Source organism: Astyanax mexicanus, chromosome 6 (genome assembly GCF_023375975.1).
Source record: "Astyanax mexicanus isolate ESR-SI-001 chromosome 6, AstMex3_surface, whole genome shotgun sequence".
Taxonomy (NCBI): domain Eukaryota; kingdom Metazoa; phylum Chordata; class Actinopteri; order Characiformes; family Acestrorhamphidae; genus Astyanax; species Astyanax mexicanus.
This window is the reverse complement of record NC_064413.1, coordinates 35,240,839-35,267,763: the sequence shown is the minus strand read 5'-3', so window position 1 is coordinate 35,267,763 and position 26,925 is coordinate 35,240,839. Positions and strand designations below refer to the sequence as shown.

Sequence of the window (26,925 nt, the reverse complement as noted above, 5' to 3'; positions counted from 1 at the left end):
AGACTTAACAAAAGCCACCAAGTCTAACATTTTATTCTGTCTCCAATCACCTTGTGTTCACTGCAGAAGTCCTTATAATGAGAGGAATTCAATTAAGCAAATTAACCATTATCTGACACTTACAGGAATAATGATACCCAGTGGAAAATGTGTGTCTGAGAAAGTGTGTGTGTGAGTGAGGGAAAGAGAGAGAGAGAGAGAGAGAGAGAGAGAGAGATAGAGACAAAGACAAAGAGGTCAGATAGAAAGATGTGCACTCACGCAAGAGCACTGCACATTATGGGTGAGTGGAAGGACCAGCGTAAACACACACTGAGAGAGAGAGAGGCAGACTACTTTTATCAGGGGGATTTTAGCAGAACATCTCTGACAAACAGCCCTTTAAACCCCTGTGCCATTTAGTCTAACTGTAAACCCAGAGTTTTCCCCTTGCTCTGTCTTCAGATGATACAGGAGCAGTGCCAGGCTGACAGGGCAGTGATGTGAAAAGGTTTTGTGAAGCCGGAGGCTATCTCTCATGATAACAACCTGACAGCGGTTGTTGCAGATCTACAGGATTTTGGATTTATTTATTTATTTATTTATTTATTTATTTATGAATGACTTTCTGGCAGGTGATTTGTTTTTTTCCTGATTCCCTAATATAACTGCTTAGGCAGCTTGGCTGCATTGAACATTTATATATATATACAGTAAAACACCTTAAGTACAGTGTTTTTTCGTTATCTTAAAATGTTCTGGGGACATGGGATTATTCACAGTTTTGCACATCTTGGCTGGATTTTCTCAGTCAGATTTATGAGGTAGAGTCACCTGGAATGGCTTTCAGTTAACAGTGCTGAACGTATTGTGAGGGAAAATCAACATTTACTTCATGTATTCATAATCAATTACACTGATTATTCATTCAATCAGTATTATTACTCCCTGTAACAGAGTTGATTACTGTATTCTTGTATTACACTATATTCTTGTATTTTATCATTGAGTGTTATGTGAACTTATATTCTCTGATAAGGCCATTCATTCAGACTTAAGGGCAAAGATTATAAAAGCAGAGGTCTGCCTGGAAACGAGCGGGTCATAGCAAATGGAGTTTTCTGATTTATGCATTATTCTCTCCTAAAGAGATGGAAATCAAGTTTGCCTGGAAACTGTTTTGTCAGAGTAAAATAGAGCTTTCTGATTTATGAATTATTCTTGACTTTTGCTTATTCGTGTGTTTTCTGTTCCTCTTTTTAAGAGAACAAGACGTCCAGTGTTTTTTCAGCATCTTTTCTCTTGTTAGGTCCCAATCTTTTATTCCATATATGGTAGTATAATAAAAAAAATGCTAAAAAATGTAGTAGTTTGGGAGGAACACTGGGTGATGTATGGGTTTAGAGGTGAGACACGGATGGTTGGTCGTTACCGGGGTGTTTGTGTGGGGGGGGGGGGGGGTGAAACTGAGTCCATCAGAAACAATATGATGAAACTGGCTCTCATCAGGACCAGGTTCTTCCCAGGAAAGGAAGAACAAAGGTTGGATATCATCAAAACGTATCTAGCCTAAACATTAAATAAGCCTTGTCCAAACATTTAAACAATAACATACAGTATATATGATCTAGTTGATTTGTGCTAATTATTTATTGTTTTCAAAAAACGTAATGAAAAGGTAGCCAGGTATATGCTATTTATAGGTCCATTTGCCTTAATGTCAGTAACGACCATACAGAACTTTATATTTATTTATTTATTAATTTATACATTTTAAATGTACTGACGGGGGTGTATAGTGTTGCACTGAACAATGTATTTTTTTTTTCAAGTATTGCACAATATAGGTATAGATAATAGACAATTACATGTTGCCCATAATAGAACATAAAATCTTTTAATTTTTTAATAGAAAATACAAAATAAATAAATAAATAACATTAAATTCCACTACTACAGAATATTCAGTAACATTTTACAGTTAGGGTACAACAATTAACAGCATTAATGACAGAATGTCTCAACTAATTATGTTTTACAACATCCTTAATCATTAACCTTTAGCAATGTTTAATAATGTGTTAACATTTATTGTAAAGTGTTAGGGAATATTTTGTACACAATCTTTAGTTTGTGAGTAGCTGAGTAGTTTTAAACTATTCAACTTCAGTAAAATAAAAGAAACAGCACAAAACACTCTGCATCCATCATGGATCACTGGAGTAGTAAAAAGCTATTAGTGCTATAGTAGTAGTGCTATAGCCTACTGTGTCATGTGAACAATAAATACTGTGATATTTTACAAACAAATGGAGTAAATTATACAATTATACAATAATCGAGAAATTGCACTTAATATTTTTGCCAATACATCTACTGTACATAGTATCTTAAATACTGTAAAAAGCCCTGACTTGTGCTTTAACTATAAAGAAAAGCAACATAATGTTGAATTTTAGATAATAAGTACTTAATTACTTGATAACAAGCTTAATTACTTAGTAAAACAATAATAAAAAAAGTTAGAAAACAAAAAGGAGGGAACGACGTTTTGAATTTTTTATCAGCATTGATTTCGGTACACAGCTTAATTGGTCCTGAGACTTGGAAGGCGATGATTGGCTACTGCTTGGCACAATTGGCTTCTCATTTGCATGCTGGAATTTTGCCTACATCTTTATGGAGGTGGTGTGGCTGTGTTGAAATTTTGCCACTGAAACATCCCTCTCTGAGAGTGTGTGTGTTTGTGTGTGTTTTGTCTGAAGGTGTGTAGGTGGGCGGGTGATGTGAATGTGTGTGTGTGTATCTGAGTGAGAGTGTGTACTGTGTGTGGGTGAATGGAGAAAGGGGGTGGGTGAAATCTGTTTGCCGCTATATCTCTAATGGAGTTCCCCCTGCTGGGAGGAGGTGCTTGTCTCTGGTGTTGTGGTGGAGAGCACAGACACACATTACAGACGCAATGGCCTATTGTAAACACATGGCGGTGAAATGCTCACGGTAGATTAGATAACCCAGGGCCCTCTCGCCGGCACCGGGGTCTTTGTGTGCATGTGGCTATGTGTGTATGTGTGAGGGAGATGATGGTGGAAGGGGGTGGGGGGGCACAATGACATTAAAGCAGTGGCAGAAAACTGACGATTTCCCATTTAACACTCCATTGAGTTCTGGGTTATTCCGAGTCGTGGCTGGAGTCGAGATGGTGGCATTACCTTGCCGGTTTCACAATGCACCCCCTTCCCTCACGCAGGCCACGGGCTCCCGTTGCCCTCAATAGAGTCGGAAAGAAAAGACACGCTGCGCCGTGATGGAGACGACCTTCCTCGTCTCTTTTAGCTTTTTCTTTTTTCTCCCCATAAAAAAGTATCATAACAATAACATGATTAGTGCAACGATTTTGTGAGGAATGGGAGCCTAAGACAAAAAGAGATGTTAAAAAAAATAATAATAAAATCAGTAGATTTAGTATAAATAGAAAGAGTGCCAGTTTTAGCCTGGCCTCGACCTGTTTGCCAAACAAAGAACTGGCAAACTCAATTAAAAGGGCGATTCCCTCAGGACTCAAGGCGATGTGAAATTATCCCTGCCTGTTAAACCTGTCACTTCATTTCACTCTAATTATTCCTTCTGATCCCAGGGACCTTTTAGCTAATTGTTTTTCTCCCTTCCTCTTCATCATGTCTGATGTGACATGAAGAATCTGTTATATGGAAGTCCCCAGGGATTTCCTCACTACAACACCGAGGTCAGGGTAGTTGATGTTGTTTGATGTGTTTGATATAGTTTTGATTTGTTTGATTTTATACGTTTCTTTAGTTCATTTGATGCTCAAATTTGGTGCAAAATGCATATACTGAAACTAAAGAAGCTGTCCAGGGTTATAGCTGCTATGTGAGACTGAAGGTTTGGCACCTTTCTAATACTATTTAAAAGTACAACTTTTATCTGACCCCCCCATAGAGCCATATAACATTCCTATAAAGTTGTGCTTTTTCTATGGAGCAGAAATGCTTAGTTAATTCTGAGTGACTTGTATTGACCTATATGTTGCTGCTTTTCACCTTTTGACATAATTCCAACATGGCTTCATGTTTTTTTCAGTAATTTCATGGTCACTGAGCCAATGCTCCAGAATTACATACAAAAATTAATTAATCTATTTAGACTGACTTTCATTTTCCTTTTCTTAACAAAAGTTTACAGGTTTGTTTCATGAAACATTATGAAACATGTCACAGTGTATCACTGTAAGAAACTGACCTAAAGCCTAATTGGCAGTATAGCAAAGTTATATTAGTCACTGGTGGGTGTTTTGAGGCAGGCAGCTACGTACTTAGCAGGCAATGTAAACATCAATTGAACCGATGCTGAGGGTCTACAGTAAGCAGTATGTAGGCTTCAGTGGTCCCTGAGTAGCGCGGAGAAAAGCTTGTTCCCAGCTCAAGAGCTGCTGAGAGCTGCTCCTGCGTCTCACTGTAACGTAGCTGTTCCCTCCGCTGCCTCATCTCCATCCAGCCTGCGTCTCAGGCTGAAGCCGGCTGATGAGTATGTATATAGTGCATAGTCAGAGACGGCAGTGTTTCTTGATGAGGTTTTCTTCAGCTCCATCACCCCGCACACCCTGAGGAAATGTGGGCCTTCGGATTAGCCTTTTTAATTTGTGAATTGAAACTTGCATCATTGTTTCCAATTAGTCCGGCCTTGTTCTTAAACTGCCAGCAAAACGCCTTAGGATGAAAGAGGGAAAATACGTACGGGGGAATGGATTAAAAGTAATATTGAATCTCGCCCTGCTGAAAGACGCCCCTAATCTCCCGAAAGGAGGGCGAGAAAAGGCTTTCACTGAACTGAGCATTGAGCAGAAGCAATTGAATTGATAGCATATAGAACCGGTCTCTCAGGTGTGCAGTACAGCTGCAGAGGGTTTACTGGGACGGGATCCAGACTGCAGTATTGTTTCACTTAACATGGTTTTATTGTCACAGCAAGACCCTGTGTGTGGCAGGGCATGTATGACAGAGCGTCATGGGGATCAACACTGCAGAGGCACAGTGCAGTGTGCATGAGCGGGATGGCATATGTATCTGAGACAAAAAAAAAAAGAAAGAGAGAGAGAGAGACGTTATAAATTGTCTACAGGGCTGTTGAAACACTAACTATACTACTAATAGACAACAATATGTGCAAACATATCCAGACACTCTCTATAATTAGTGAATTTAGCACCCATTTGCTGACACAGGTGTTTAGTTGTGAACACACCTTGTATAATCTCTCTAAAACAGCGCTGCCAATAGAATAAGCAACTGCAGAGTGTATTTTCAGCGTGCATGTGAGAAACTCCTAAAATAAATGTGGTACAAATGTTTTTTTTAAATCATTCTTAGTTTAATAGAGAACAATAAACAATTTACCGTCGTTTTTTTTTTTTTTTTTAGAAAACAAGGATATTAAAGATTATCCAAAGAAGGTAGGCTTTCTGCTACATTTTAGAGCACTTCAGTAAGGATTTGATTGCCTTCAGCTACAGGGGCTCTAGTGAGGTTAGGACTAGAGCCACCCCCCCTCCCCCCCAACTCCTCAACTCATTTCAAAAGTATTTGATTGCATGAAGTACCATTGCTCCAGAGAACACAATTCAATAGGTTCATGTTTGTCTGTTTCAGAGAGTATTTAATGTATTGGTACTTCTTTACTACACTTAAAAGAAGCTATACATGTGTGTGCATTTGCACATTTGTGTCAACAATGGGTGTAACGTAAGGTAGCTGAATGCATTTATCACACAGAGTCAACATAAACATTTGGACATTTTCGGTCAGTTTCCCCAGACAAGGGTTAAGCCTATTCTTAGACTATATTTTTCCTTTCAAAAGAAAATCTCTATTAAAAATGCTGTTTAGTCAATAACTAAGCTTCATCCCTGCCTCATCAATGTCCTATCATTGTCTTACTTTTTGTTATTCATAAAAAAATGGCAGATTGCTTCCTTTTTTTCAATGAAATCAATGTAATGCCCATATTCATGGAAACATATGAGCAGCAGAGCATTTCAAACATGTTTGAAGCTGGATTGAAGACAAGGCTCATTGATACAAATCCGTATACTCTAAGTCTTCATTTTCTTACATTTATTTTTTTTATTTTCTCCTATTTTTTCTTCATAATTTATCTAGACCAATTGTTACCTCTATTCAACAGCTTGTCAGCTGTAAGTCCTCTATCACTAGTGGTGCCACACAGTAGCCTGCCCGGAGGAAAGCACAGCGACTTGGTTTTGATATATCAGCCTGGTGCTGAATGACAACACCCTAGTAGTGATGAGTGGAAAGAGCACTATCTACCCAACTGTGCTCTCTCAGGACTCTAGCAGCTGATAGCAAGCTGCATAACCGGGATTTAGACCAGCAATCTTCCAATCATAGTGGCACACTGAACCACATGGCACCACCTGAACTATAAGTCTTTCTGTAAGTCTGTAAGTGTTATACAGCTTTGGATATGTATTTTTTTTCACCTGGTATTTTTGCGCCCTTGACTTTTGACATTGATGTGACGCCATAAATGTGAGCTATTAGTAAAAGTTCTTGCATAACCTTTTTTTTATGCTCAACACTGATTTGACTGGCCGACAAACTGACTCCTACTGGCTCCTACACAAATGGTTCATTGTGTCACTGGGTCAATTCATCTTGTGTAAGAATGCATTCATTACTATGCAAACACTAGACGTCTGCATTGTTCCTATAGAAATCAACAACTGCAGAAGAGCTGTGGTTTTGACAGGTATTCCAACATACTGGTAAACGCAGCACCCTGCACCTGCTCTGCCCTCCTGTGCCTTTTTTTTCTCCCCGCTCTTCATCTCTCCGTCCCACAGCCATCCTCCACAGTCATTCCGTGCACTCCATCTCCCTCCATCACTGTAGTTCTTTCAGGGATCATTTCCCTCCATCGTTTCCCAGACAAGCACATTGATGAGGTGCGCGCAAAGCGTATTGTCATTACAACGGAAAGCTAGCCATAATAATACGTTTTACAAAGTCAATTTCCTCCCCCATCGAGCGGGGTCCTCATGACAACATTTTAAAACCCTAATGGCGAGGTGCGCCCATTTTTCCCCCAATCGTTCCGCACTCTTTTAACACCCTCCGTGACGTGGCCCATCTCAAAAACTCCCAACGACTTTAAAGCTTTTAAGGCAGACGCTTGTGTTTTAAGAGGCGTAGTGGAACCGGGAGGCGGTGGAGGCAGTGGAGGCAGTGGGAGTCATGGGAGAGATTGCAGGGAATACATTCATTCCAGCAAAAGAAAGGAGCGTAAAGCTCCATCTGGAAGATTGCCCCAGGCAGAATCAGACAAACAAACAACAGCCTGGAGGGTGTCCTCTTTGGTTTGACGTATACAGGCAGCTCGCCTGTCCGTGTCTATTTGTGCTCGCCTTCATCTCGCGCCTGGTGTTCTCAGGTATCCAAGCTAATTATGTGGGGAAAGAAACGCACGATCAATTAAAGGCTTTATTTATAATAAACATCTCTGTTGACATGTTCAAAGGTAGCCTCGACTGCGAGTCATCTCCGGCAAATAAAGTGATTTGAGGCTCCCTCGGCATCATCCCTAAATCCCAGCATGCACCGGGGCTCCCCGTGCGCAGGTGGATGATTGACAGGTGAGTGAGAGTTATTTTGTGAGTGCAGCATTCTGGCTGTCACCTTCACTCCTGCTAGGCAGCCAGGGCGCCGTAACGAACTCGTTACCCAGCGCAGAAGCCCGCTATAACACTCGCAGCCCAGGCAATTTTATGATTCATTTAGTCCAATAAAGAGCGTTTATTAAAGTTTACTTACTTATAAATAATGGCCTCTCTATTATTGAGCTTTGAGCCGAGGACTGAATGGGACTGGAGCTGATTGGTGAAGATGGAGATGTAAATGAGAGAAAGAAGAATACACCACTGGAATGTGAGCTGGCATGGAGAGAGCTTTTACAGTGCAGAGAAAGAGAGAGACATCTTTTTGTAACTCTTATACAGCAGTGTACACTTTACCACCAATTAAAACCAAAATAAAATACAAGATATTTACTTACTAAATAGAAAAAATTAGGCATTTCGTTATGTGATTTAGAAATTGTGACTTATTCCTGTATATACAGCTCTTGAAAAAATTAAGAGAATATTAAGAATGTTTATAGGTGTGTGTTTGAGTAAAAATAACATTGTTGTTTTATTCTATAAACTACAGACAACAGACTACAGACAACAAATACAAATATTGTCATTTAGAGCATTTATTTGCAGAAAATGAAAAAATGGATGAAATGACAAAGAAGATGCAGTGAATACAGAGAAAACCAGTTCATATTCATAAAGTTTTAAGAGTTCAGAAATCAATATTTGTTGGAATAATCCAGGTTTTTCATGCATCATAGGATATTCTCCTCCACCAGTCTTACACACTGCTTTTGGATAACTTTATGCCACTCCTGGTCACATATTCAAGCAGTTCATCTTGGTTTGATGGTTTGTAATCATCCATCTTTCTCTTGGTTATATTCCAGAGGTTTTCAATTTGGTATTTTTTTTCAGAGCTGTATGTAAACACATTTGAGCATATATGTGAAATATATGACCTGTGGGTATTTGGCAGGCTAGTGTTGTTTGTGGTGGTTAGAGTTGGAGTGAGATTAAAGAGTGAAAACTCACAGATTCAGGCCTCGGCCTAAGAACTGTGAGCTCTTTCTAATCAGTCGTCTAGGAGAACCAAAGGCCCTGAGGCCCGCACATCACATCACATTAAACACACACTCCACACACACACACACACACACACAGTACATGCACACACACACATATATGCACAAACGCAAAACCAGCTTGATATAACAGATAACCCTGCCAACATGCATCATCATCCACTCCACTGCTGTCTTAATCTGCCTCTACTCAGCTCACTAATGAACCTAATTGAGGGGATAAATGACAAATTCCTTCTCTTCTCACCCTCTCTCTCTCTCTCTCTCTCTCTCTCTCTCTCTCATTCTAACTCTCTTTGCAGTCATGGTATCACTCACTCTATTGTAACACTAGAGCTCTATAACTATAGTCTGTGCCAAGAGGACATACCTAGTATATTGTGCCTTATTATATTTAGATCCAACAAACTAAAGTCGTAATGCACTTTTTGAAGAAATTCTAACTATAATATTGAGATTTTCTCCTTTTTTTCAGATCAGAATAAACAAAAGTAAACATAAAGGCAGTAAAAATAAGAATGTCTAGGTTAGAGGAAATATCTCTCTTGGCATCTTGGCATGTTCTCCTCCACCAGTCTTACACACTGCTTTTGGATAACTTTATACCACTCCTGGTGCAAAAATTCAAACAGTTCAGCTTGGTTTGATGGCTTGTGATCATCCATCCTCTTCTTGATTATATATATAGAGGTTGGGGGAAAAAAAATCATAATTTTTAAGTGATCTTTTTTTTTTTTCAGAGCTGCATATTGTCGCTGTTCAATGAACAGCTGTTCAAACCAGCAACTTTACAGTAGAGAAATATTACATTCTTAACTTTCAATGGAAGCCAATGTAAAAAGAGTTTGTTTCAGGTGATTTTGGAGAATTTCTATTGCTTGACAGTGTGTCAAAAAGGGACAGTTTGTGTGTTCAAACTATGTAGTACACAAAAAATCAACAAACATGGAGATACTAAATATGAGATAAATATGAGAATTATATTCAAAGTCATTATGGCACATTTATGTTAGTCCATAGTCCCATAGTCCATGGCATGTGAAATAGCCCAAAATAACGGAATAGGTCTGGGTATTTTTCTATATACATATTGTCACTGTCCAATGAATAGCATGTATCTAGAAAACAGGACATTTACAGTTTATTTCACAGTTCCTCATGGAAAATTTCTATTGGTCCTTTCATCAAAAAAATTGACAGTGTAGGGGATAATTTTTGAGTTTAAATTACGTATTAAACTAAAAATCTACAAAAAAAAGATAGGCTTGTTTTTCATTAAACAGTAATAACACATCCTTATATTTTAACATGTCCATATATTTTGAAACATATACTGTACTGTGGACACATATCAGATCTTGCTATCAGAAGTTAATTGGTTGCTTCCATAGACGTCTTCTAGGAGTATAATGACAGACCTTCCTTATTTTTCCAATCTATGGCTTGTTACTAAAATTTTCTTAAACACACACACTCTCACACACACTCTTACTCACACAGCCATGAGCTGTGCTTCCTATAATCAAGCCGTTCTCTGTGTGTGGAGGCCCCTGGCAGTGCGGGGCTTGGTGACAGCAGCATTGATGCACAGTGAGCCAAGCTCTCCGGTGGGAAGGCTTGTGTTTGTGTACGACTGGACACTATTGATCAGCCAGTCACTCTGGGCGTGGTGTTCAATACATTTGGGTAGCACGGGCATCAGTTGTGATTAAAGGAAAGGAGAGCGAGTGTCCGCACGTTGAGGCGCTCTCTGTTCATCAGTGCGAGATTCTCCGTCTCTCTCGCTCTCGCTCCCCTCGTTCTGCAGCTGCTCTATCACCTAATCGCTCGCTGATCTCTCTGCGTGAGGAGACGCTCTGTCGCCCTCCAAAGATAGCTCATTTATTCTCACAACAGAGCATAAATGCCTAGAATATTAACTTACACCATTTGGCGCATAAACACAATTTTTTTTCCCTCTGTTTTCCATTTCTTATCAGGCTTCTCTTCAGAACAGAGTGTCCAACACGAGCGGCATGACAGCTCATTTGCATGCATATCATTTCATCTGGTCTGATGCTCATCGTTCTTTACTTTAAGATAAAGTGTTTTACTGTGAGGAATCTGTGAGCAGACTGTGCAGCTTTTATAGCCACAACGGACCTCTCCATACTTCATGCCCCAGTTTATTCTTCCCTTGCTTTATTGAAAATTGGAGAACAGATATCATTCATCCTATTAAGAAGTCAATATATGTCTACTGTAAGTAACATTACCTATACTTTAACAACATATGTGTGTATGTTTACTATTCACTGTACATATACAGTACATTTATTGTGAAATATGTCATATGGCCATATATCAGTATTGAAATCATGTCTTTTTTAATTTATTAATTTTTTTTTTCCCAATTTCCCCCCAATTTTGCACAGCCAATTACCCACCAACTAGATTAGAACTAATGTAGATTAGAACTAATTAGAACTAGTGATGCCCCAACAAACCAGGAAAGTAAAGACTAGCACATGCCTCCACCGCCACCGTCTCTTTTAGAACTGCTGCTGATGCAGCATTGCCGAGTAGCATCACAGCGCGCTCGGAGGATAGCGCAGCGACTCGGTTCCGATACATCAGCTCACAGATGCTTTGTGCTGCCGACATCACCCTATGTAGTAAAACTAATGTCAGTAGCCTTATCTAATCTAGTGTTAAAGACAATGAACAGCTGCTGTGCATGGATACTGCTGAACATGTTCCAGTCTGGTTATATGCTACTATTATCAACTAGTGGAAGGACCACCTTCACACCGTCACAGAACTTAAACGACCTTTCACACAGTTTGTCACTGCAATCGATTCATAAACAGTCATTGTCTAAGGGGCCCCTGGCCAGCAGGGGGCCCCAGGCAGTTGCTTGTTTTGCCTGTCCTGTTGCAACAGGCCTGAGCATTGTGACAACAAACCAGGCATTATGCTTTTGTCTTGGTTAAGACTTAATTAAGTTTAGTCTTAGTCTTTGAGAAGGGGGCGGGTCTTCAAAAGGAGTGGACGGGACTGGCTCCGTCCAGATCACTACAACACAGACTTAAATTTGGAAATTTGACAACATTACAGACTCTCTCGATTTTAGTATTATGCATTTTTATATATAAATAATTTACAAAATTGACCCTTCATTGAACCATCGACTAAAAGTTCTTAATTGAACCATCCTACAGCATCAAACAGCACTAACCACTTTTGTTTCCATTTTAAAATGCCACTAAAATACTGAATTGGGCTTTTTTTTGTTGTAGCTGTTTAAAAACAAGCACCAGTTTTTTTTTTTTCTCTACACTAACATTAGCTTAATTACGCTCACACAGACACACATCTAAAAAGTACTGTGCAGAGGTATTAGGTTTCATTGAAGTGCCATCAATTGAAACCATTCATTGAAACTTTCCCATTTTACTAAACAATTAACTAAATTGATTCTTCAGTGAACCATCCACTGACAAGGTCTGTAGGGACCCAAAACGAGTTCTTGCACTGCATAAAAAGTACCCCCTTTTGACACCTATGAAACCTTTATTTCAAGGATTCACTGATACGGATGGTTTAAATGGGTGAAAAACAAACAGTTTGCATTTTAAGATGCTATGCTTCCGAGCTGTTTGAAAACAGGCACAAATGAGGTCCTCTACACTGACATTAGCTTGATTGCGCTCTCTGTCACACCCACACACACACACACACACACACCTACATACACACACACTCAGTGCTGTGGATGCTGACGATCAGACACCTAAGCACATCATTTAAAACTGTTTATTTCTGCAATAACAGACATTAGATCATTCCAAAAGAAATACAATAAAACTTGACTAGAAAGTGCTGTAGCTGATATCTTGTGAACTAGTTTGTAGAGCAAAGTTGGTCCAGTTTTCCAGAGTGTAGATTTCTTCAACACCATCATCAGCTCACCTGATTTAGCTTTGATTTGTCAAGCCAGGTGTTGGATTATAACTATAAATAATACCAGAATTCTATCATGGGAGCTTAAGAAATGCACAATAATTAATAAAACAATAAAAAAATGATAAAAACCCAGAAAACCATATTTTTTTTGCATCAATGTTTAAAAATGTCATTTTAGTGCTTTACATTTTAAAATTAAGGTTTTACTGAAGAAATAAACAAACTTTTTGTACAGGCATACTCTGCATACATACAACTAACCTTATGTCCTCCTGCCTTACATAATACGTACATGATGTATACAAAATAATAACATCCAATAAAAAAAAATAGATATCAAAAAATTAGATATTAACCAGCATTGTCTTAAGCTTGTCAATTACCGTATATATATATATATATATATATATATATATATATATATATATATATATATATGTGATTGGATTTAATTGGATTTCTAGTATTATTTATAGTTATAATCCAAAACCTGGCTTGACAAATCAAAGCTAAATCAGGTGAGCTGATGATGGGGTTGAACAAATCTACGCTCTGGCTGAGGAACCAGGAGAAAACTGAAATCTTTTCTCTTATTCTATAAACTACGGACAAATTCCACAATTTCTCCCAAATTCCACAAAAAAAACCTTTTAGACCTCAAATAATGCAAAGAAAACAAGTTCATATTCATAAAGTTTAGAAATCAATATTTGGTGGAATAACCCTGTTTTTTAATCACAGTTTTCATGCATCTTAGCATGTTCTCCTCCACCAGTCCACTCCACACACTGCTTTTGGATATCTTTATGCTGGTGCACTCCTGGTGCAAAAATTCAAGCAGTTCAGCTTGCTTTGATGGCTTGTGATCATCAATCTTCCTCTAGATTATATTCCAGAGGTTTTCAATTTGTTAAAATCAAAGAAACTCATCATCTCATTTTTTTATGATGTAAGTTATGCGTTGAGTGACAACCCTAATTCTCAATTTCATTTCATTTCATATAGCAACACATATTAAAGCTGAAAGCTGAATGTGGGCCTACTGTAAACGCTTTGTTTTCGGATCTTATAGGACAACCTTTCCTTTTTGTTTTTCTTTTTTTTTTCTCTCTTTAATTCCACTGTGCTGAGAGAAATGGCATTTCCTCAGAGCCTGTGGCATTCTGAAGTGTTCCTTCTCGCTGCTCCCCACTGCACCCACTTTTTCAGGGTGTTTATGTTTCAATCAAAGGAGCCAAAGCAGTGTGACCGTGAGCAAGCTGTGCAGCCCCCATCTCGCAAATAAATACTGCGCTGTTATACAGGCCCAGCCTGGCTACCTATACAGTGAGGTAGCTCCAGGCTCTAGGGAACACTAGCCTAGTTTATGGAACTATAAACTGGAATGCTTGTTTTTTGGAACGGGGGACTGCGACTTACCCCCATTTCCTAACCTACTCCAGCACATATCTGTGTTCATATAACCCAACAGGGGATGATAAAACCAGAGTGGGAGGAGGACAAAAGCCTCCAGCTGTGGAAATGCAGGAAAACGAGGGATTTTTTCTCAAAGAGTTCTTAAAGTAAAAAGTCAGCAATTTATCACCTTGATTGACAGATGGACAGTTAAAGTTATATTTTATCTTGCATGAAAAGGGTACATTGCAGTACATTATAATGAATGAAATATGTTCCTTTAGGTAAAACAATCCACTCCAAATAATTGCACCAAAATATTTACATATAAAATATTTACATGGAATTAAATATTCTGCAACTGAATTCTGTTCATGCTTTCTTTTGACTAATTGAAAAAGTGAGAGTGAACAATCTTCATCACTGGAAGATCTCTGCAATTCTAAGTTATTTCCATTTAATTAACATGCCAAATTTTATGACACAGGATCCAATGCCATGCTCCTCACCATGCACTTAGATTAGAATAGAGGAAAGTTATAGTAAATTATGTTATTCTTGTTTCGGTTTAATGATTGTACAGTGCATAGGCTGTTTTTTTGTTTTTTTTTCACTTAGACTATAAGCTCAATATAAAAAAAAAAAATTAGATTAGAAGAAAGTCATTCACACGTCGTTCTTTTAGCCTATAACTTACCGATGTTTAGGCCTGTGAATCATTGTTCGCATTGTTCGTGTTTTAATCTTTCAGAGATTTATTATTAATAAATATTTTTTGTCTTAAGAAACAGGTAATCTATGCTTCTTCAGTGTTGTAATGTTAATTATCATTCTAAACAGATTTCGCTCATTAAAAAAAAAAAGAATGATTTTTTTTTAAAGTTATTTTTTAACGCTGTACTTTTTTAAAAATATCAGGTTTAAATCAGGTTCAGGGTCATAATGACAGCTAATGGGATGGGGTGGATCGGGCTGGATTGTTTGGGCCAGATCTAAGCTATATCTAAGCTATACCTACCTATCAGACCTCATTCAATCCTACATCGCCTTGCCATGAGCATGCTGACCAGTCTTTAATCTCACTCACAAGATAACACCTCACAACTCTACCCTGTGTCAATACTTATTGATTCATTTACATACTGCTACATATCCCAGACTTTTGGCATGACAGTGTTAGTGTTAGAGCAGTGTAGTGAGAAACAACACCTTTCTTACCATGGCTGAGTTGGGTTCAATTCCCCAGCTGGGCAATCTTACCCCAGTACACCATTGAGAGTCCTTGTGTGTAAGAACACTGATGCTACGTTCACATACCTGTGTCAGTGCTTTCAACTGGCATTTTCAGCAGGATAATGCTCACCCACACTCTACCCAGCAGGCACACAGGTTTAGTGTTTTTGAGATCAGATGTTGAATCAGATTAGATCAGGTAGTGGTGGGTAACTTTCTTTATACTTAGATTTACTACAGTGATTAAGTTTATTGTTAACACTTTGTTAACCATAGGATTTTCTCATTTTAGTGAGCTATGGTTTATTAAAGGTTGAACGTATGACATTGAAATCAACAGTTGATTTAACGTTGATTCAACCATAACATCTACATCGATCACATCGATCGACATTGATTCAACGTTTATTTAATGTTGAAATCCCAGCTGGGTAGATAAAAGCATCAAACAAATGTAGAAAAAAAAAAACTTAAATGTGATAATTGTGTCGATCACTCTCTGGGTGAGTAAATTGCTCTCATTCCTAATTTAGTTTTACTTAAATACAGTATATGTGAGCTAATACACTATTGCTGTTGGCTACAATGAGCATCTTCCCTTTCTGTTCAACCATCACCCCTCAATAACTTATTCCCTGAGCTGCGTTGAGGAGTGACAGCGACAATCACCGCTAAACTCTGCACCCCATGGCAAGTGAAGCTCCGTGTGTGAAGCATTATGGCAGACACACCGCGAGCAGATATCATCAGCCACTGTGGTAATGCAATTGCCAGGCTCGTTGATTTCTTCGATGGGACATGGATGTGCTTCACATTTCAATACTGGGCTTGTTGGGCTTGCTGAAATAAAACACGGGGAGGGGCCACCGCCACCCTCCACCCTCCACCCCTTCCCTCCACCCTCTCTCTCTCTCCCATCTCCGTCTGCTTTTTCACACTGCAGCTGACAATCGAGGACCTCTGGAAGCCGCCAGTTCAGGCTCCAGCATTTTAACAATTCATAAAAGTGCTGAAATCAATCGGAGCCAAGGAGATTTATTAAATCTCTCACCGCAGGCTGGGAGAGGGAAGCGCGAACGAGGCGTAAAAAAAGAGGAAGGCGTAAAAAAGAGAAAGCATCAGGGGTAATGCTCACATTGGCTGACACAAGGGAAAAGCAGCTTTTAAAGCGTTTAGCTTTAATTTCATTCAGGAGTGACATAATTGATTTTAATGAGATGTTTATAGAGTGAAGTGGCGGTGTTGCTAAATCATTTGCCAGTCTGCCTGTCGGGCTGTGCCGAGCCCTGCGCTGGGGAAAAGAACAGCACACTTCAGCTTATGCAGCCAAAATTCACTAGGATCTGCTCTCTCTCTCTCTCTCTCTCTCTCTCTCTCATTTTTTGCTACATCTCTCTCTGTCTCTCCCTTTTTTTACATATATGTGTCTGTCTGTCTCACTCTCTTTGAGAGAACTTGAACAGTATCAATAAGAAACTGCTCTCTTTCTCTTTCTCTCAGTCTTTTGTCTGTCTTTTCCTCTATCTATCTTTTTCTCTTTCATTCTTTTCCTCTCTCCTCATTTAGTCTATGTCTTTCTTGTTCATGTCTTTTTTTATTGCTGGGTTTATCACAATATTTTGCCAGAAAAAAAGGATGAAGTTATGGAGTTATGCAAGTTATGCAATTAACTTTATATGTCACAGGCTATCATGATTAGGAGCGGCATTGAAACAAATAAGAAATGGATTTATGTATGGATTTAACTTGATCCTTGCTTATAGCAGAATCATCTTTACAGTTCTGTGTTTACTCATTACGGCTGTCTCTGGGCAGGTCAAGCAGTAGCCCAACCAATGGGACATGAAATCTCGGAAATTTGCGCCACCCATAAACTTTTGGGAGTACAAACATACCAGACAGTTCTAGGAGAGCAGTGTAGAGCCCTTTTGGGCCAGTTATTTTCATTCCATGGTCACCAATGCCAACTCATTAAATATTTACCATAGTTTTATACAAGCTGGACACATCATGAAAATAATAGGAAAGTGGGGGTCTGGTGTAGTTGTGTAGTTGAGGCAATAAGAAAAAAACTGATGAAAATGCAAGTATTGGACACACCAGAAGAACTTATACATTTTTTTGTGATATTTGAGTTTTTTTTTTTTGTTGCATTTTTTAATTCCTAAAAATGTTGCGAGTTTAAAACATGCTTAACATTTTTTAATTTGCTCATTCTCCTCTCACTTTTTCTGTCTTTTTCCTTAATCTACCTCGTCTGACTACATCTTATTTTTTCAGTTGCTCTCTTATTTGCTCATTCTACTTTTTGTTTATTCTCTCTGTCTCTCTTTTTTGTCTTTCAGCATCTTTCTCTTTGTTTCTCTCTTTCACTCCTACACTTGCCCTCAGATGCTCTCTCATGCATACATTTTTGGGTTTCTTCTCCTCACCCATTCTCTTCTTTCTCTGGTCCTATTTTCCTTTGCTCTTTCTCTTTCTTGTTTACTTTATCAGTCTTTCTTTTGCTCTTTTACCTCTTACTTACCTTCTTCTTTTTTGCTCACTCTCTCTCTCTATTTATTACTCTTTTCTCGTTTCTGTTTATCAGTGTCTTTTTTTATTTTTCTCCTTCACACCTCTCTTTCTTGTACATACATTTTCTACCTTCTTCTCCTCTTTTCTCCGTGTCTCTGCATTGCTCCTCACCCTTTCTTTTCTTTCTTTCTTTATCTGAAACTCTGTCTTCCTTTCTGTGTCTTATTCTCCTTCTTTTTATTTCTCTCCTACACTTGCCCTCAGATGCTCTTTGACTTGCTCCATCTTTCTCATGCATACATTTTCTCATTTCTTCTCCTCCTTTTTCTTCTTATTTGCCTTGCTCCTCAATCGTTCTCTTCTTTCTCTGGTTCTACTTTCTCATTTGCTTCTTTCTTTGCTCGTTCTCTTTCTTGTTCGTTTTCTCAATCTTGCTTTTGCTCTTTTAAACTCTTACTTGCCTTCTTCTTTTGCTGCTATATTTGTCACTGTTCTTTTTTGCTCTTTTTTTGCTCTCTCTCTCTCTTTATTTTTTTCTTCTCTTCTCTTATCACTGTGTATCAGTGTCTTTATTTTTTCTCTTCTTCACGCCTCTTTTTTTCTTGTGCAGACATTTTCTCCTTTCTTCTCCTCTTTTCTCTTTGTCTCTGCCTTGCTCCTCACACCCTTTCTTTTCTTTCTTTCTTTATCTGAAGCTCTCTCTTTCTTGTTCATTTTCTCAATCTCGCTTTTGCTCTTTTCAACTTTTACTTATCCTCTTCTTTTGCTGATATGTTTGCTCACTCTTTTTTTGCTCTCACTCTCTCTCTCTCTCTCCTATCCCTGTCTTCTCTTATATCTGTCTCTTGGTGTCTTTTATTCATTTTTATTTCTCTTCTTCATGCCTCTCTTTCTTGTACATACATGTTCTCCTTTCTTCTCCTCCTTTCTCTTTGTCTGTGCCTTCTAACTTCTCACTCTTTCTGTTCTTTCTTTCTTTACCTGTAACTGTCTTCCCTCCTATCTTATTTTCTCCTTCCTTTTCCATGGTCTTTCTCTCGTATTGTCTCTCACTGTCTCACTCTCGCTTCCTCTTGCTGTTCCTGCTGGATAAAAGTCTCTATAAAGTCTTTCTAAGAGAGTGTTTTGTAGAGGCTGATGTTGTAAGTGTGGATTGGATCTTTGTAGTGCGTTGTGTTTTACATGTGGTTTTGCGCGTGTGTGTTTATCGTGAAGTGTAGTGTAGTGTAGTGTAAAGTGCTAGAAGACTCTAGTGCTAGAGAATCCTGTAGTGCTCAGTGCTCTGTTCCCTTGCTGTTCTCGCTGTTCTGACTGCTGGCTGGATGTGAGACTTTGCTGTAGCGTTAGCCAGGCTGGTGGAGCTGTAGGACTTTGATGAAATTCTGCACACAACAAAGCTCGCCTCCCAGAAGAGAATTCCATGCACCTTGGTGGGCTTTGATTCTGCACCCCTTGCTCTGTTGGGCAGGAGACACACACACACACACTCACACACACACAGAGGAGAGAATGGCATTGTGTTCAGTATTCAGGAGCAGACCTTGTCTCCTGCTCCTCTGGTGTTATTACTTATTTATTATTCATGATGCGCGTGCGGCGCTCATCGACTCTGCGCCGTGACTGAGTGTGACGTGCGCTCGCTGCAAATGCGCGCCGATGACGCCCCGGAGAGGTGCCACCGTCTCCTCTGACAGTCCGACAGACGCCTGTCTGCTGGGACCCTTGGGTGAGTCTGGTCATGCAGTGGTCAGGGTCGGAGTGTAGAAGTAGGGGTGGGTGAATTCGGGGTGAGGCTGTGGAGCAGGGTGGAAAGTGTGTACGCAGAGTGAAATCACGGCATGTCCGCCTCGTACAGCGCCTCCCCCATGTCCTCGGACCACCAGCTGCCACTTTGTGCTCCAAACCAGCTCTGATTGATTGACAGGCCAGGCGCTGCGAACAAATGATTATGAAGCCATGCGCCGTGTTAGCGCGAGGGTGATTGACAGCTCTTCCGCGTCCTCCCACTCACACAAGCGCAAACACGCACACTCGAGCCCACACTCGCATATGTGCCCGTGGAGCTCACCTCCAGCGTCGCTGCCCAGCAGCTGGTGGCCAGAACATTGCTTCCCCCTTTTGCCCGGCCCAGAGGTGAGCGCTCAGCCCCTGCAGCACTTTCACACCCTTTCTCTTTCATCAACACTCTCTCTCACGGGCAGATTATTAATATCACACTCTCTTCTCCCACCCCCAGCCATCAGGGAGCCTTGTCAGAGGCGGCACTGGCATGCTGGGTGTGAGGAGACTCTTTATCTGCCCATTTCAATAGACCCCTGCTCTACGGTACCTGCCTCAGCTTTTGTAGCTCCAGCACACTGCTAGAGTGGCCTTTGATGAGTGAGGGTTGTTCACTGTGTCCACAATAGATGTGTCATCATTGAAAATATCTCTGTTATTATGTGTTCCTTTTTTTTTTTTTTTTTGATATAGCCATGGTACAGACTGTCTTTTTGGTGCACAACACTGGTTAGTGTGCTGAAATATTTTTCCAAAACGTCTCCAAAAACGCGTGATAGGACCCTCAGAGTAGTTTACAGTGGGTTTACAGTGTCTTTAGTTAAAGGACATAATTGCACCATATTCTCTTACAGTCTTTCAGTACTTTTCATGCAAACAATTAAATATTAAGAGGCAAAAGAGTTCAAGAGTCCAAAAAGCCTCAAAATCACCAAAACAGCAACATCACAGAAGAAAGAGAAAATCTTTTTAACTTTCAATGGACGTCAATGTATTTATGGTAAATTTGGAGAATTTCTGTTGGTCTATTTATCAAAAATATTGACATGTAAAGGAAAATTTGTGTGTTCAAATTATGTAGCAAACAAGAAATGGATATGCTTGTTTTTCATTGTACAGCAATGATATGACTGTTTTCATGTTCACTTCACTAGAGTTACACAGTGCAGTAGCTGACAAGTTAAGTCTAGAGTAGCAATGACATACAGATGCCATAGGTGCCATTTGCTGAGTATGACAATGATTTTAAACTTGCTTTATTAAGGTAAAAATGCTATAAAAGCTTGTTTTAAGGATCATGTCGTACCTTTGAGGATACATTTGCTCTATTTATTCCATGAGAAACAAACAAGCATCTGCATAGTACCATTCCTTCAGACAGCAGAGGGTTTTTTATTGTTGTTTTTTTTTTTTGGTTTAAACATATTGGATCATTTATACAGCCTGACGTATAAATGTATGTATGTAAATGAATGTTAGTTTCAGGTGTTGTAAATGTGGTCACTGTCCATGTTCCACTTCTGTGTGTCCTTAACATTGGCATGGAGGTTAAGCAGTACATCCAATTTAAGATAAGAAGAGAGTCCCAAGTTTCTGACAACAACAAACATGGCCGACAAGCCGAAAGAAGTTTTAATTTAGTTTGTACTTAGTACAAACATACTAAATTAATAATAGGCAGCAGCAGTGTAAATGTCTGTGGATATATGATGTTCAGTGGTACTGGTCCATTTTGGCATGCCTAAGCTTTCAAAGAACATGCAGAAATTCAGACAAAATAAACACAGTATGGGCAGTCAATGTCTTTATATGTATTAGAAGTTAAGCATAAATGATCCTTTAAAAATGTAAGGTATTGTAACCTTAGCTTAGCTCATCTTCTTCTAGGTTGAGGATGACTCTTTTACATTGCTCAGTGCTGACGCGTTTAAAGCTTGTGCTTGGGGAAAGCAGTTTGCTCTAAATGATGGGGCTTCCAAAGACAGTGATCAGAGTTCTGCCGGCCTACCTGTAATTTCCAGCCATGCTGATTTCTCTCTGACTGATATCGGCACAAACACGCAAACATCCCCCGAGAGATTCCTCCATATTATTACAGCTGACCCGTCTTTAGTCCTAACCTTGCAGACAGATAATCAGAGAGAAAAGCTGGAAAATGACAGGTTTGGCCATGATTTATTCAACAGGACAGCGATTTCTGACGCACCCCCTAGGCACGATTTCCATACCAACAAATGCCGAGAGCTGTTGTGATTGCTTTTCAATCATCCGAGACAAACACTAATTAGATTTTTTTTTCCTTTTTGGCCTGTGGAAGGAGAGGTTTCTGATATTGGAAGCGTGCGAGGCTGCCTGGCAGTCGACCGTCACACACTTTCACCCGTGCCTCTTGCCCATCTGTTTATTCCATTGTTTTGCTTCGAGCCACAAGCAACAGTTGGGCTGTATTGTGCGCAGTCTCAGTTAACATGCCCTAACAGGTAGTAACTTTATTGTTCTGATGACACTATTTTAAGCAGCCCAGGTGGAAACGGTGCACTTCCAGCGCCAACAAGGTACAGCAGCAAGTGGAGCTGTAATAAGACTAATCTGGATATATGTGTGTGTGTGTTTCTACCTGCAGACGGACGCGGCTCTGATGTACGATGCAGTGCATGTGGTGGCTGTGGCTGTCCAGCAGTCTCCTCAGATCACGGTCAGCTCCCTCCAGTGCAACCGGCACAAACCCTGGCGCTTTGGCAACCGTTTCATGACGCTCATCAAAGAGGTACTTCACCGGCACAGGGCAGGTGTTGTGTATATGTTTGTCTTGTATTCCCTTTGTGCGTCCAGTAACTGTCGCTTACCAAATTGCTTTCATCTCAGAGGAAACGGGTGCAATCCAGGGTTTTGTGTTTTCCCAAGCAAAAAAAAAAACCTTTGAGTTGAACTTTGCTGCCCTTTGACAAGTACCTCTACATCATCAATCAACACCATAATTGTTTTGGCTCCTCTGACCTCTGCATTTCCCTGCAGCACCACCAAAAATGTCACTAAAATGTGCTATAAAAAATTTAGCCACGTCCTTATGGGTTGTGTGTTTCTGGGGTCCTATGCTCATATGATCTAGCTTTCTCAGTAACCTATGTTGCCAGTGTACCGTGTCCTCCTTAAAATCCTATATCTCCACTTTCCGCATGTACTGTTTTTTTCCCCCCAAAGTTTATTGTTCTCGGGGTTTAACAAAGAAAAAAAACAAGCAGAATAAGTAGTACAATATGCTCTGTTAAAAACTAAAATTAGGATGATACCACCTTCCAAAGAAGCTGCGTCTGTGGTTGAAGTAGTTGTGCTAAATTTAAAATATCCATCCAAAATGCCCATATTTATGCTCTACTACTGTAATGTTAATGTTAAAACCAACACCAGAGCCCTAAGTACTGGCTGATAGGATTTCAAACAACACTATAATTATTATTAACTGAACATTTAACCTTGATTACAATTAATGCACAACTATTTGAACTACTTTGTAATGTTTATCAGTGTTCACAGCACAGTAGTAGCCTATTTTTGTTCCTATCTACTTTAAAATCAATACAACCATAAACCATTTTATATGGAATGGCCAGAAATACTAACTCCTTTAAGTGGGCGTGGCAACATAAGATGAACACTCCTTGTTATTTATAGGAAATGCAACGCAGGAAATGTTTTTGTACAGCGTCTTTCATACACACTGTCAAATTCAAAAATACACATAAAATACAAATATACAAAAAACAAAATAGATGTGGAAAAATACATTAATGTAAAATATACAGTGAAAAATTTACTCACCAAATTTGTGGCCATCACTGGTTGACGACCAGAACTGCCTGGTTCTTTTCACTAGCTACCTACAGTTAGCTAATAAAGTAATATAAGCATGTTTTATTCCCTACCAGAACTGCCTGGTTCTTTTTTTTCTAATAATTGTATATGATACATTAGACCTCAAAATGACAGATAATTAAACCACTTAACTTTGGTACCGAAGGTTATCTATAGGACAAAACAGAGCAGCTTAATCAAGTGAGAACTTGTTATTCATTTGACATTCCTTCGCACAACAGCCAGCTTTGGTTATGTTTTACAAATGTTGTTAAAATTGTGAAGTTCAAATAAAATCCGGAATAAAAACACACAGAATATAGTTCACAGAATAGAGTGTCACACTTCTTCACTGAAGTGCATCGACCAGAGTGTTAGTTATGTAACTAAATAAAAATGCAATATTCAGAATGCATTCTAAACAGATACAAATACATAGATAAAGTAGACACAGAAGGAACACTGTTCATGTTTTGTTTTTAAATGTCTATATCCTACTTTTTGATTAGCAGAAGACACAAGTTGCAATTGATTGGCTTTTTGATTTAGTCTACCAGATTTCTTTATTTATTCACTCCATGCCAGACATGACCTTGAGCTTCACAATAAAGTCTGCTTGCTTGTGTGTGTGTGTGTCTGTCTGTGGCAGTGTCTGTGAATGTGTGAACTTTGCTTTACTTCTTGATATCAGCAGATCTCCATTTTAAACATGAACGACATGAATGGGGTTTAGACCCCGTCCTCATCCAGTTCCTGTCCAAATACAGACAGAGAATCTGATTTTGGAGCTAATAATAACAAATAGAGACACACAGAGATAGTTGCATTGTGTTGTACACTTACAGTGTGTGTGTTTGTGTGTGTGTGTGTTTTATTAAGGGAATCTATTTGGAAGCAACATATCCAGAACTCAATGTCAGATATGATTTACTGAACATTTATCAGAATACATACTCTATTAAAAGAGTGCTAGAATAGCTAGATGCATTTAAAGTTTGGGAAGGTGTGTAGTGGGAGTTAGTTACCATCAGTCGAGACATTGCTCTTTTAACACCAACCACCACCCAGTCAACCAGCCAACTTACAGGGGTTGGACAATGAAACTGAAACACCTGGTTTTAGACCACAATAATTTATTGTCCCGACAGACAGTTCTGGTGGAAAACAGGAGAGTTGAGGTGCACATTGAATTCTGCCGTGATTTCAAGATTAGGTTAGCATCCGAACATCCCTTTCAGACAGCTTCCTCTTACAGCGTCCACAGTTAATCCTGTTGGATGTGGTTCGTCCTTCTTGGTAGTATGCTGACATTACCCAGGATACCGTGGCTCTTGATACATTATAAAGACTTGCTGTCTTGGTCGCAGATGCGCCAGCTAGACGTGCACCAGCAATTTGTCCTCTTTTGAACTCTGCTGTGTCACCCATAATGTTGTGTGCATTGCAATATTTTGAGCAAAACTGTGGTCTTAGCCTGCTAATTGAACCTTCACACTCTGCTCTTACTGGTGCAATGTGCAATTAATGAAGATTGGCCACCAGGCTGCTCCAATTTAGCCATGAAACCTCCCACACTAAAATTACAGGTGTTTCAGTTTCATTGTCCAACCCCTGTACACTTTGTAGACAAAAGTTATAGAACACCTGTCCATTCATTGTTTCTTTGAAAATCAATTTCAGTCATAAAAAAGAGTTTTAACTGTTTCTACTGTCCAGAAAGGGCAGTCTTTGTACTTGATTTTAGAGCATTACTGTGAGGATTTGATTGCATTCAACTATAAGAGCATTAGTGAGGTCAGGATGTTGGTAGATCACCATCTCATCTTTAACTCTCCTCTGCTCCACAGCTCAATACTGGGGGCTTTATACCCCTCTAGCCCACACTTGGCATTAGGCATGGCGCCAGTAGATCCATATTTATCTGCTCCAGAGAGTTCTGATTATTGGCAGTGCTTCTCTATGGGACTATACAAGCTGTGTGTGTGTGTGTGTGCGTGTGTGTGTGTGTGTCTGTGCATTTGCACAGCTGTGTCTAAGTAATGCATTCATTAGAAAGGGTGTCCACAAACATTCCCAGATAGCTTATTTGTAGCTATCCTTGAATTTTACTTCCTAGATAATATAACAAATGAGTCAGGATACTACAGTGGGTATTAACTGGGGATTAAATGCATTATAGTTTAATACTGTGTATAATATCCTGGGAGAATAGGTTAAGAGACTCTCATGTACAATACCAGTCAATTTTGTTTATTATTTTCTACATTGTACTGAATGAATACTAAAGACAAAACTTTGAATGATGCATGAGTTATATAATAGACAAAAAATGATAATTTAAGCTTTACAGACGTGTGCTATTCCTTTGTTCTTTTTTTTTTAGTTTTCATTTTTTTTGCAGTAAATAATTGATTTATTCCGTATTCAAAATATTCCTCAATATCTCAATCCTTGATTGATTGATCATCAGACATTCTTATTTTATTTTTACCTTTCTTACTTTTTGAATACCCCTTGTTTTCACTACAGCTTTAGACAAGAGCATGAAAAGGGAATGTTAAATTTTATTTTGTATTAGTAAGACCATGCATTAACATAACTATAATTTTTCTAGACAATACAATGTATACAAAAAAAGGATAGCTAAATGAAAATGATGCTAATTTACTGTGTGCTTCTTGCTTATTTATTTAACTTAGTTATTTAACTGTGCACACACCATTTGAATTTTCTCCACATAAGATTACTGCTAATGAAATGTGATTGTCAGCCTTCTTGACACCACTCTGATATTGGTTAATATTGAGCATTCTCCTACAAAAAACATCATATTGGGTTTAGGTTGAGGCCTAATACTTCTGATTAACACATAATTCCAAATGTGTTCCTTCATATATGTAGTTATAATGTGTTGAATATTAATCTACAATGTAGAAAATCAAAAAACTAAAATCACTGAAAGAAAGAATGTTCAATCTTTTGACTGGTACTGTATATTTTTTTTCTCTTTATTTGTTTTCTGTTGTTATTTCATTTCACTATCTACAGTAAGCCATAGTAGTAATACAAGTATATATTTCATTCCCTTGTAGTTATGCCCCCTAGTTTGTAGGACTATGCAAGTCTTATTGTTCATGTTGTGAGGGTATGATTGAGTTACCATAGAGATGTCTTTTAATTCTAATGTTTCCTAGAAAATAGACATTTTCAATTCAGGCATATCAGACCCTGAGACATAGATATATGTCTCATATATGTTTACCAAATTACAAAGACATAGAGCCTGAGGAAAAGGACAAAATATGGCTGTTTCCTGTTTCTGTGGCATCTTCCTGAGCAAATAATGGACACTGGGAACACAGAGATGACCCCACCACAGCTGAAATGCTTAATCACTGCCTGCCAAAATGTTTTTTTTTTTATTTTTAGCACAAATTTTCCAGCCCTGCCTCGGTCACGCTGCATTCACAGTGA

The 26,925-nt window shown here is 39.0% G+C and overlaps 1 protein-coding gene across 3 annotated transcripts in view; it reads left to right on the top strand.

The window, feature by feature from the left end:
• Positions 1 to 26,925, top strand: part of grik2 (glutamate receptor, ionotropic, kainate 2) — a 239,150-nt gene that overhangs the window by 119,779 nt on the left and 92,446 nt on the right. For all 3 annotated transcript variants that reach the window (XM_022673602.2, XM_022673603.2, XM_022673604.2), the window contains one exon: positions 22,223 to 22,366. In XM_022673602.2, coding sequence (XP_022529323.1) covers positions 22,223 to 22,366 — 144 coding nt within the window. The remainder of the gene's footprint in view (positions 1 to 22,222; positions 22,367 to 26,925) is intronic.